The sequence below is a fragment of the Carcharodon carcharias genome, chromosome 18 (genome assembly GCF_017639515.1).
Source record: "Carcharodon carcharias isolate sCarCar2 chromosome 18, sCarCar2.pri, whole genome shotgun sequence".
Classification (NCBI taxonomy): domain Eukaryota; kingdom Metazoa; phylum Chordata; class Chondrichthyes; order Lamniformes; family Lamnidae; genus Carcharodon; species Carcharodon carcharias.
The window spans coordinates 1956977-1968978 of record NC_054484.1 but is presented as its reverse complement, the minus strand read 5'-3'; the positions used below and the strand labels follow the sequence as shown (position 1 = coordinate 1968978).

The window sequence follows — 12002 nt, the reverse complement described above, 5'->3', positions numbered from 1 at the left end:
CCCCTCAATCTCACCATCACCCCCTCTCAATCTCACCGTCACACCCACTCAATCTCACCGTCACCCCGTCTCAATCTCACCGCCATCCCCTCAATCTCACCATCACCCCCTCAATCTCATCATCACCCCCCCTCAATCTCACCGTCACCCCCTCAATCTCACCGTCACCTCCTCAATCTCACCATCATCCCTTCAATCTCACCGTCATCCCCTCAATCTCACCAGCACCCCCTCAATCTCACCAGCACCCCCTTTCTCTCACCGTCACCCCCTCAATCTCACCGTCACCCCCTCAATCTCACCGTCATCCCCCCCAATCTCACCGTCACCCCGTCTCAATCTCACCGCCATCCCCTCAATCTCACCATCACCCCCTCAATCTCATCATCACCCCCCCTCAATCTCAACATCACCCCCCCTCAATTTCACCATCACCCCCTCAATCTCACCGTCACCCCCCCAATCTCACCGTCATCCCCCTCTCAATCTCACCAGCACCCCCTCAATCTCACCATCACCCCCTCTCAATCTCACCATCATCTCCTCAATCTCACCATCATCTCCTCAATCTCACCGTCATCCCCTCAATCTCACTGTCACCCCCTCAATTTCACCATCACCCCCTCAATCTCACCATCATCCCCTCAATCTCACCGTCAACCCCCCAAATCTCACCGTCATCCCCCTCAATCTCACCAGCACCCCCTCAATCTCACCGTCATCCCCTCAATCACACCGCCACCCCCTCAATCTCACCAGCACCCCCTCAATCTCACCGTCACAACCCCTCAATCTCACCGTCACCCCCTCAATCTCACCGTTATCCCCTCAATCTCACCGTCACCCCCTCAATCTCATCGTCACCCCCTCAATCTCACCGTCATCCCTTCAATCTCACCGTCATCCCCTAAATCTCACCAGCACCACCTCAATCTCATCGTCACCCCCTCAATTTCACCGTCATCCCTTCAATCTCACCGTCACACACCTCAATCTCACCTGCACACCCCCTCAATCTCACCGCCATCCCCTCAATCTCACCGTCACCCCCTCTCAATCTCACCATCATCCCCTCAATCTCACCGTCACACCCCTCAATTTCACCATCACCCCCTCAATCTCACCGTCACAGCCCCTCAATCTCACCATCATCTCCTCAATCTCACCGTCACCCCCTCTCAATCTCACAGTCACACCCCCTCAATCTCACCGTCATCCCCTCAATCTCACCGTCACACACCTCAATCTCACCTGCACACCCCCTCAATCTCACCGCCATCCCCTCAATCTCACCGTCACCCCCTCTCAATCTCACCATCATACCCTCAATCTCACCGTCACCCCCCCTCAATTTCACCAGCACCCCCTCAATCTCACCATCACCCCCTCTCAATCTCACCGTCACACCCCCTCAATCTCACCATCATCTCCTCAATCTCACCGTCACCCCCTCTCAATCTCACAGTCACACCCCCTCAATCTCACCGCCATCCCCTCTCAATCTCACCATCATCCCCTCAATCTCACCGTCACCCCCCCTCAATTTCACCAGCACCCCCTCAATCTCACCGTCACACCCCCTCAATCTCACCATCACCCCCTCAATCTCACCGTCACACCCCCTCAATCTCACCGTCATCCCCTCAATCTCACTGTCACCCCCCCTCAATCTCACCGTCACCCCCCCCAATCTCACCGTCACCCCCCCTCAATCTCACCGTCATCCCCCTCTCAATCTCACCAGCACCCCCTCAATCTCACCGTCACCCCCCCTAAATCTCACCGTCATCCCCCTCAATCTCACCAGCACCCCCTCAATTTCACCGTCATCCCCTCAATCACACCGTCACCCCCTCAATCTCACCAGCACCCCCTCAATCTCACCGTCACCCCCTCTCAATCTCACCGTCACCCCCTCAATCTCACCGTCACCCCCCCTCAATCTCACCGTCATCCCTTCAATCTCACCGTCACCCCCTCAATCTCACCGTCACCCCGTCTCAATCTCACCGTCACCCCCCCTCAATCTCACCGTCACCCCCCCTCAATCTCACCGTTATCCCCTCAATCCCACCGTCACCCCCTCAATCTCACCGTCATCCCCTAAATCTCACCAGCACCCCCTCAATCTCATCGTCACCCCCTCAATTTCACCGTCATCCCTTCAATCTCACCGTCACACACCTCAATCTCACCTGCACACACCCTCAATCTCACTGCCATCCCCTCAATCTCACCGTCACCCCCTCTCAATCTCACCATCATCCCCTCAATCTCACCGTCACCCCCCCTCAATTTCACCATCACCCCCTCAATCTCACCGTCACACCCCCTCAATCTCACCATCATCTCCTCAATCTCACCGTCACCCCCTCTCAATCTCACAGTCACACCCCCTCAATTTCACCGTCATCCCCTCAATCTCACCGTCACACACCTCAATCTCACCTGCACACCCCCTCAATCTCACCGCCATCCCCTCAATCTCACCGTCACCCCCTCTCAATCTCACCATCATCCCCTCAATCTCACCGTCACCCCCCCTCAATTTCACCAGCACCCCCTCAATCTCACCATCACCCCCTCTCAATCTCACCGTCACACCCCCTCAATCTCACCATCATCTCCTCAATCTCACCGTCACCCCCTCTCAATCTCACAGTCACACCCCCTCAATCTCACTGTCATCCCCTCAATCTCACCGCCATCCCCTCTCAATCTCACCATCATCCCCTCAATCTCACCGTCACCCCCCCTCAATTTCACCAGCACCCCCTCAATCTCACCATCACCCCCTCTCAATCTCACCGTCACACCCCCTCAATCTCACCGTCACCCCCTCAATCTCACCGTCACCTCCTCAATCTCACCATCATCCCTTCAATCTCACCGTCATCCCCTCAATCTCACCAGCACCCCCTCAATCTCACCAGCACCCCCTTTCTCTCACCGTCACCCCCTCAATCTCACCATCATCCCCCCAATCTCACCGTCATCCCCCCCAATCTCACCGTCACCCCGTCTCAATCTCACCGCCATCCCCTCAATCTCACCATCACCCCCTCAATCTCATCATCACCCCCCCTCAATCTCAACATCACCCCCCCTCAATTTCACCATCACCCCCTCAATCTCAGCGTCACACCCCCTCAATCTCACCAACATCCCCTAAATCTCACCGTCACCACCCCCAATCTCACCGTCATCCCCCTCTCAATCTCACCAGCACCCCCTCAATCTCACCATCACCCCCTCTCAATCTCACCATCATCTCCTCAATCTCACCGTCACCCCGTCTCAATCTCACTGTCACCCCCTCAATTTCACCGTCACCCCCCCTCAATCTCACCGTCACCCCCCCCCAATCTCACCGTCATCCCCCTCTCAATCTCACCAGCACCCCCTCAATCTCACCATCACCCCCTCTCAATCTCACCATCATCTCCTCAATCTCACCGTCGTCCCCTCAATCTCACTGTCACCCCCTCAATTTCACCATCACCCCCTCAATCTCACCGTCGCACCCCCTCAATCTCACCATCATCCCCTCAATCTCACTGTCACCCCCTCAATTTCACCATCACCCCCTCAATCTCACCGTCACACCCCCTCAATCTCACCATCATCCCCTCAATCTCACTGTCACCCCCCGCTCAATCTCACTGTCACCCCCCGCTCAATCTCACCGTCACCCCCCCTCAATCTCACCGTCATCCCCCTCAATCTCACCAGCACCCCCTCAATCTCACCGTCATCCCCTCAATCACACCGTCACCCCCTCAATCTCAACAGCACCCCCTCAATCTCACCATCACCCCCTCTCAATCTCACCGTCACAACCCCTCAATCTCACCGTCATCCCCTCAATCTCACCGTCATCCCTTCAATCTCACCGTCATCCCCTGAATCTCACCAGCACCCCCTCAATCTCACCAGCACACCCTCAATCTCACCGTCACCCCCTTCAATCTCACCATCATCCCCTCAATCTCACCGTCACCAACCTCCAATCTCACCGTCACCCCGTCTCAATCACACCGCCACCCCTCGATCTCACCGTCACCCCCTCAATCTCATTGTCACCCCCCCTCAATCTCACCATCACCCCCCCTCAATTTCACCATCACCCCCTCAATCTCACCGTCACACCCCCTCAATCTCACCATCATCCCCTCAATCTCACCGTCACACCCCCCTCAATCTCACCGTCATCCCCCTCTCAATCTCACCAGCACTCCCTCAATCTCACCGTCACCCCCTCTCAATCTCACCATCATCTCCTCAATCTCACCGTCATCCCCTCAATCTCACCGTCATCCCCTCAATCTCACCGTCACCCCTCAATTTCACCATCACCCCCTCAATCTCACCATCACACCCACTCAATCTCACCATCATCCCCTCAATCTCACCGTCACCCCCCCCTCAATCTCACCGTCACCCCCCCCCAATCTCACCGTCACCCCCCCTCAATCTCACCGTCATCCCCCTCTCAATCTCACCAGCACCCCCTCAATCTCACCGTCACCCCCTCTCAATCTCACTATCATCTCCTCAATCTCACCGTCATCCCCTCAATCTCACCGTCATCCCCTCAATCTCACCATCACCCCCTCAATCTCACTGTCACACCCACTCAATCTCACCATCATCCCCTCAATCTCACCGTCACCCCCCCCCTCAATCTCACCGTCACCCCCCCTCAATCTCACCGTCACCCCCCCTCAATCTCACCGTCATCCCCCTCTCAATCTCACCAGCACCCCCTCAATCTCACCGTCACCCCCTCTCAATCTCACCATCATCTCCTCAATCTCACCGTCATCCCCTCAATCTCACCGTCACCCCCTCAATTTCACCATCACCCCCTCAATCTCACCGTCACACCCCCTCAATCTCACCGTCATCCCCTCAAGCTCACCGTCACCCCCTCAATTTCACCATCACCCCCTCAATCTCACTGTCACACCCACTCAATCTCACCATCATCCCCTCAATCTCACCGTCACACCCCCCTCAATCTCACCGTCACCCCCCCTCAATCTCACCGTCATCCCCCTCTCAATCTCACCAGCACCCCCTCAATCTCACCGTCACCCCCTCTCAATCTCACCATGATCTCCTCAATCTCACCGTCATCCCCTCAATCTCACCGTCATCCCCTCAATCTCACCATCACCCCCTCAATTTCACCATCACCCCCTCAATCTCACCGTCACACCCACTCAATCTCACCATCATCCCCTCAATCTCACCGTCACCCCCCTCAATCTCACCGTCACCCCCTCAATCTCATCATCATCCCCTCTCAATCTCACCGTCACACCCTCAATCTCACCGTCATCCCCTCAATCTCACCAGCACCCCCTCTCTCTCACCGTCACCCCCTCTCAATCTCACCGTCACACCCTCAATCTCACCGTCATCCCCTCAATCTCACCAGCACCCCCTCAATCTCACCAGCACCCCCTCAATCTCACCAGCACCCCCTCTCTCTCACCGTCACCCCCTCTCTCTCACCGTCACCCCCTCAATCTCACCATCATCCCCTCAATCTCACCGTCACCCACCTCTTAATCTCACGATCATTCCCCTCAATCTCACCGTCACCCCCTCAATCTCACCGTCACACCCCCTCAATCTCACCATCATCCTTTTTTTTTGCAAAAATATACTTAATTCTTAAATCTTCAAAAACATTTCGAACCATTTCAAAATCACCATTACAAAAATACAATCAGGTTCAACTTTTACAACATGAATCACAAGGTGTATCAGTACAAACAATGAATATTACAATCATTGGCAGACATTCATTTTAAGCTGTACAGCCTGAGGGGCTCTTTACAGTTCCCAGCCCCTCAGTGCACTGTGTCAGAAAGGTCTTAGGCAGCGACCCTTCCCCATTGTGCCTTTGTGGCGGCTGCCCCAAGCTTAACTGTGTCCCTCAGCACGTAGTCCTGGACCTTAGAATGTGCCTGTCTGCAACACTCGGTTGGGGACAACTCTTTGCGCTGGAAAACCAACAAATTTCGGGCAGACCAAAGAGCGTCTTTCACCGAGCTGATGATCCTCCAGCTGCAGTTGATGCTTGTCTTGGTGTGTGTCCCTGGGAACAGCCCGTACAGCACAGAGTCCTGTGTCACAGAACTGCTCGGGATGAACCTCGACAGAAACCACTGCATCTCTCTCCAGACCTTCTTCGCAAAGACACAATCTACAAGGAGGTGAACAACGGTCTCTTCCCCACCACTTTTTTTTTGCAAAAATATACTTTATTCATAAATCTTCAAAAACATTTCGAAACATTTCAAATCACCATTACAAAAATACAAACAGGTTCAACTTTTACAACATGAAACACAAAGTCTATCAGTACAAACAATGAATATTTCAATCATTGGCAGACATACATTTTAATCTGTACAGCCTGAGGGGCTCTTTACAGTTCCCAGCCCCCAGTGCACTGTGGCAGAAAGGTCTTAGGCAGCGACCCTTCCCCATTGCGCCTTTGTGGCGGCTGCCCCAAGCTTAACTGTGTCCCTCAGCACGTAGTCCTGGACCTTGGAAAGTGCCAGTCTGCAACACTCGGTCGGGGACAACTCTTTGTGCTGGAAAACCAACAAGTTTCGGGCAGACCAAAGAGCGTCTTTCACCGAGTTGATGATCCTCCAGCTGCAGTTGATGTCTGTCTCAGTGTGTGTCCCTGGGAACAGCCCGTAGGGCACAGAGTCCTCTGTCACAGAACTGCTCGGGATGAACCTCGACAGCAACCACTGCATCTCTCTCCAGACCTTCTTTGCAAAGACACAATCTACAAGGAGGTGAACAACGGTCTCTTCCCCACCACAGCCACCTCGAGGGCAACGTGCAGAGGGGGTGAGACTCCTGGCATGTAGGAAGGATCTTACAGGGAGGGCCTTTCTCACCACCAGCCAAGCTACATCTTGGTGTTTGTTGGAAAGTTCTGGTGATGAGGCATTCTGCCAAATGACTTTGTCAGTCTGCTCAGGGAACCATCCCACAGGATCCACCCTCTCCTTTTCCCTCAGGGCCTTTAAGATGTTACGTGCCGACCACTGCCTGACGGACTTGTGGTCGAAGGTGTTTCCCCAGGTACAGGTGGTATGGCACAGTCCAACTACTTGGAGCATTCCGCGGCAGCGTGGCCAGACCCATCCTTCGCAACACCGGGGACAGGTAGAACCACCATGTAGTGACACTTGGTGTTTGCGTACTGAGGGTCTACGCACCGCTTGATGCAGCCGCACACAAAGGTGGCCATCAGTATGAGGGCGATGTTGGGCACGTTTTTTCCCCCTTTATCTAGAGGCTTGTATATCGTGTCCCTGCGGACACGATCCATTTTCGACCTCCAGATAAAGCGGAAGATGGCTTGGGTGATCGCCACCACACAGGAGTGTGGAATGGGCCAGACCTGCGCCACGTACAGCAACAGCGAGAGTGCCTCACACCTGATGACCAGTTTCTTACCCGCAATGGAGAGGGAGCGTCGCTCCCACATGCCCAGTTTCCTTTTCACCATAGACACTCGCTCCTTCCAGTTTCTAACGCATGCCCTGGTCCCTCCGAACCATATCCCCAGCACCTTCAGGCCGTCAGCCCTGACAGTGAAGGGGACAAAGGATCGGTCAGCCCAGTTCCCAAAGAACATGGCCTCACTCTTCCCACGATTTACCTTGGCTCCCGAGGCCAGTTCGAAACGGTCGCAGATGTGGATGAGTCTGTGCACCGACAGCGGATCCGAGCAGAAGACGGCGACATCGTCCACGTACAGGGAGACTTTGATCTGAGTGCCTCCACTACCTGGGATCGTCACTCCTCTTATGCCCAGATCCTTCCTGATGGACTCAGCAAAGGGTTCTATGCAACACACGAAAAGAACAGGCGAGAGAGGGCAGCCCTGCCTGACTCCAGATTTAATAGGAAAGCTAACTGATTCCCACCCATTGATTGAAACTGCACTACTGATGTTAGTGTAGAGCAGTTGGATCCAATTGCGAATTCCCTCCCCAAACCCCATTTTGGAGAGCACATCCACCATATAGGTGTGCGATATTCTGTCAAAGGCCTTCTCCTGATCCAGGCTGATGAGGCAGGTATCCACACCCCTGTCCTGTACATAGGCAATCGTATCCCTGAGCAGCACGAGGCTGTCAGAGATCTTCCTGCCCGGCACAGTGCAGGTCTGGTCAGGGTGGATCACCAATTCCAGAGCGGATTTGACCCGATTGGCGATGACCTTGGACAGAATTTTATAGTCCACATTCAAAAGTGAAATGGGTCGCCAATTTCTAATTTCCTCCCTTTCCCCCTTGTGCTTGTAGATGAGGGTGATAATGCCTTTCCTCATGGATTCTGACATACTGCCGGCCAGGAGCATACTCTCGTACACTTCTAGCAGGTCTGGGCCCATCCAGTCCCACAGAGCCAAATACAACTCCGCCGGCAAGCCGTCGCTTCCGGGAGTTTTACTCTTCTCGAAGGACTCAAGGGCCTCAGTCAGTTCGTCAGGAGTTAGCGCTTTGTCCAGACTCTCCCGTGTACTGTCATCTAAGACCTCCGTGATAGAGGACAGGAAGGACTGGGAGGCCGTGCTGTCTGTGGGCTTCACGTCATATAATCCAGCATAGAAGGATTTGCTAATCCTCAAAATGTCAGATTGCAATGACTTTACTGAGCCGTCTTCTTCCTTCAGGCTGCTGATCACAGAGCTCTCTCTATGTACCTTTTGGAAGAAGAAACGTGAGCACGTCTCATCCTGCTCCATGGAGCGGACTCTGGAATGGAAGATGATCTCGGAGGCCTCCGAGGCAAAGAGCGAGGCTTGCTGGCTCTTCACCTCTTGGAGTTCCTCCTTGATATCGACCCCCATCGACCGCAGCCAGAGCAGATTCTGCATGTTTTTCTGGAGTCGGGACATTTCCCTCTGTTCCTTTCTAGCTTTCTGGGTGCCTTTGAGGACAAAAAACCTCTTGATGTTTCCCTTGATCGCTTCCCACCAGTGTGTCAGTGACTCAAAGAGGGGTTTCATGGCTCTCCAACCTTTGTAATCCCTCTTGAGCTCCTCAATGTTCTCTGGGGTCAGCAGCTGCAAGTTTAGCTTCCATACCCCCCTGCCAACCCTCTGGTCCTTCTCTAAGTGACAGTCAGCCAGTAGGAGGCAGTGGTCAGAGAAGAACACCGGCTTGACGTCGGTGGATCTGACTGTGAAAGCACGGGATACAAACAGGAAGTCTATCCTGGAACAGACGGACCCGTCTGGCCGCGACCAAGTGTATCTACGCTGCACTCCATCTGCAGGGTTGCTGAAGACGTCGTGCAGCTTGGCATCCTTTACTGTTTCCATCAGGGATCTGGATGTAGCGTCCAATCTGCTGTCGGCCCTGCTGGATCGTCCAGCCGCATCAATGATGCAGTTGAAGTCACCGCCCAGAATGACCGGTCTGGAGGTCGCCAGCAGCAGTGCGAGCTGCTGAAACACCTCCAGCCGCTCAGCCCCTTGTGACGGGGCGTAGACGTTAATTAACCGGAGTGGAGCATTCTTGTACGTTACGTCTGCTACGAGGAGGCGCCCGCCCACCACCTCCTTAACCTGGGAGACGGTGAAGCTGCCTCCCCGCAGCAGAATCCCCAGGCCGGAGGAACAAGAGTCGTTTCCTCCCGACCAGATCGATGGCCCATGGGACCACCATCGTGACCATTGCCTGTAGGAGCTGAGGTGCGGTATCGCACACTCCTGCAGAAACAACAGGTCAGCTTTGACCTTGGCAAGGTAGTCCAAGGTCGCAACACATCGTGTAGTAGATTTAATGCTACGCACATTTATGGATACAATCTTTACACCCATTTTAAAGCAGTTAGTCGCTTACCAAACCTGTTGTCTCTGAGAGTTCCTTCATGCCCGTGGTGTGCTCAAATTGCTTCACTTGGGATGGGCTGAGGAAAGCGTCCTGAACCTCGCCATTTGCGGTGTTCTGCTCAGGTGGCACCTGGGGGTCTGTGCAGAGAGCGGGGTTTGAAATGTCCTCTGTTGGAGAAGCTTCTCCAATCCTCTCCCCCTCTGGGGCGTTGCTGCTCCTGGCTTCCCGGAGCTGGGGTGCGCTGAGCGCCTCACTGTTCCCAGATTCCTGGGGTTGTGGTGCACTGGCCTCTTCAGGTTGTGGGCAAAGTTGGGGTGCGTTGGTCTCCTCATTTTCTCCAATGTTCTGGAGCTTGGGTGTCTCGTCCTCCAACTCCCTAGCGTTTTGTCGCTTTTTCTGTTGGCGCCGCCCTGGCACCTCTTCGTCCGAAGAGCTGCTGCTCTTGTTATCTGTGTCGGATAGGAGACGCCTCTTGACTCTTGTCTGGGAAGAGGCTTGGTTTCTTTTTTGCCCCTTCTTCCTTTTTGCTCTCTTCACCAGCTGCCACTCCCCCTGCTGCTTTCCCACTGCTACCTCCTCCTCCTCTGTTGATTTGCTCTCCTGAGGAGTGGGAGGATCAGGGGGCAGTGCTGTTGATTGGCTATCTGTTGCCCCAATCTTTTCCTCCACCTTGTCTCTCTCTGTGTCCTCCTTTGTCTCATTGTTCTCCCTGGGGGCCTTGGTGGTTGGAGTGACACGAGGCATTTCTTCTGCTTCCCCCTCGTTGGCTTTAGCTGCCTGTGCATAAGTACGGCAACGTTTGGGGCAGGTCTTGTAGAGGTGACTTGCCTCGCCACACAGGTTGCAGCACTTAGCCTGTTTACAATCTTTTATCTGGTGCCCTTCCTTTTTGCAGTTCTTGCAGAGGACAGCACTGCAGTTGGCCGCCACATGACCAGACTTGCCGCATGAGCGACAAAGTTTGGGTTGCCCAGCGTAGACAAGGTACCCACGGCTTCCCCCGATAGCGAATCTGGAAGGGGGGTGGAAAATGGCTCCCTTACCGTCGGTCTTGAGCGTTACCTTAACCTGGTGTTTACATGTCCAGATCCCCAAATTATCTTTAACTTCAGTGCAGTTCCCAACCTTATCAAAGTACCTGGTAAGGAAGGTGAGCACATCAGCGACAGGGACGTAGGGGTTGTACAGATGTACCGTCGCAACCTGCTCACGATGCAACGGTAGAACAAAGAGCGGCTCCGCCATCAGGATCTTCATTTCTGGCAGGTCTTTCTTTTCCTCAAACACCTTCAGGAGTTTGACACAAGCTGCCACGTGCTTGAAGGTCACATCAAAGAAACCAGTGCTGGGGAAATCCTGGAGGCAGTAGATCTCCGCAGCCTCGAAACCACACAGCTTGAATAGGATCCTCTTGGTGAAGAAGGTCCTATCCATTCCTGTTCCTTGCTCGCTGCGCTTCACCATGACTCGGATGGTGTTAGGTTCCCCATGGTAAGGGGTTTGACTGGTTATAGCCATTGCTCTTTCCCTGGCAGAAACACGATGAAGGTCTCTCCCCTGCCAGGTAAGTATCTCTTCCCCACCACAGCCACCTCGAGGGCAACGTGCAGAGGGGGTGAGACTCCAATCTCAATCTCACCGTCACCCGCCAATCTCACTGCCCCCTCCTCAAACTCACCATCACCCCCTCAATCTCACCGTCACCCCACCCCCCTCACCATTACCTCCTCCTCCTCCTCAAGGTCCCTCTCTCCCGAAAATTAATCCAACCGTTTCTCTAGTCCCGCCCCTGTCAGCTGCGCCCTCATTGGTCCGGGCTCCACTTTAGCCCCGCCCTCCAGCTCAGACCCCGCCTCTTGTCTTTGGGCACGTATTCCAGTTACTTGGCGGTCGATGCGCGTGCGCGGAGTTATAGTCCGCAGAGCGCGTGGGGATTGAAGGCGATGAAGCGGTTGATGGCATCTCGAGGAAGCGGGAACTCGGTAAAAGCAGTTTGACTGTCCCGGTAGTCCACCGGGTGTCTGCCAATCCCAGTAACCCACTCATTGTTTTGATTTTCCAGACTGATAATCCGGGTAATTCACCGCATTTAAATACGAATTAGCCACAAATTCTGGT

At 54.2% G+C, this 12002-nt stretch overlaps 1 protein-coding gene across 1 annotated transcript in view; it reads left to right on the top strand.

Moving 5' to 3' along the window:
- Positions 1 to 11827: 11827 nt before the first annotated feature.
- Positions 11828 to 12002, top strand: part of LOC121290901 (heat shock transcription factor 2 binding protein) — a 173992-nt gene continuing 173817 nt past the window's right edge. The window contains exon 1 of the mRNA XM_041211938.1: positions 11828 to 11866. Coding sequence (XP_041067872.1) covers positions 11828 to 11866 — 39 coding nt within the window. The remainder of the gene's footprint in view (positions 11867 to 12002) is intronic.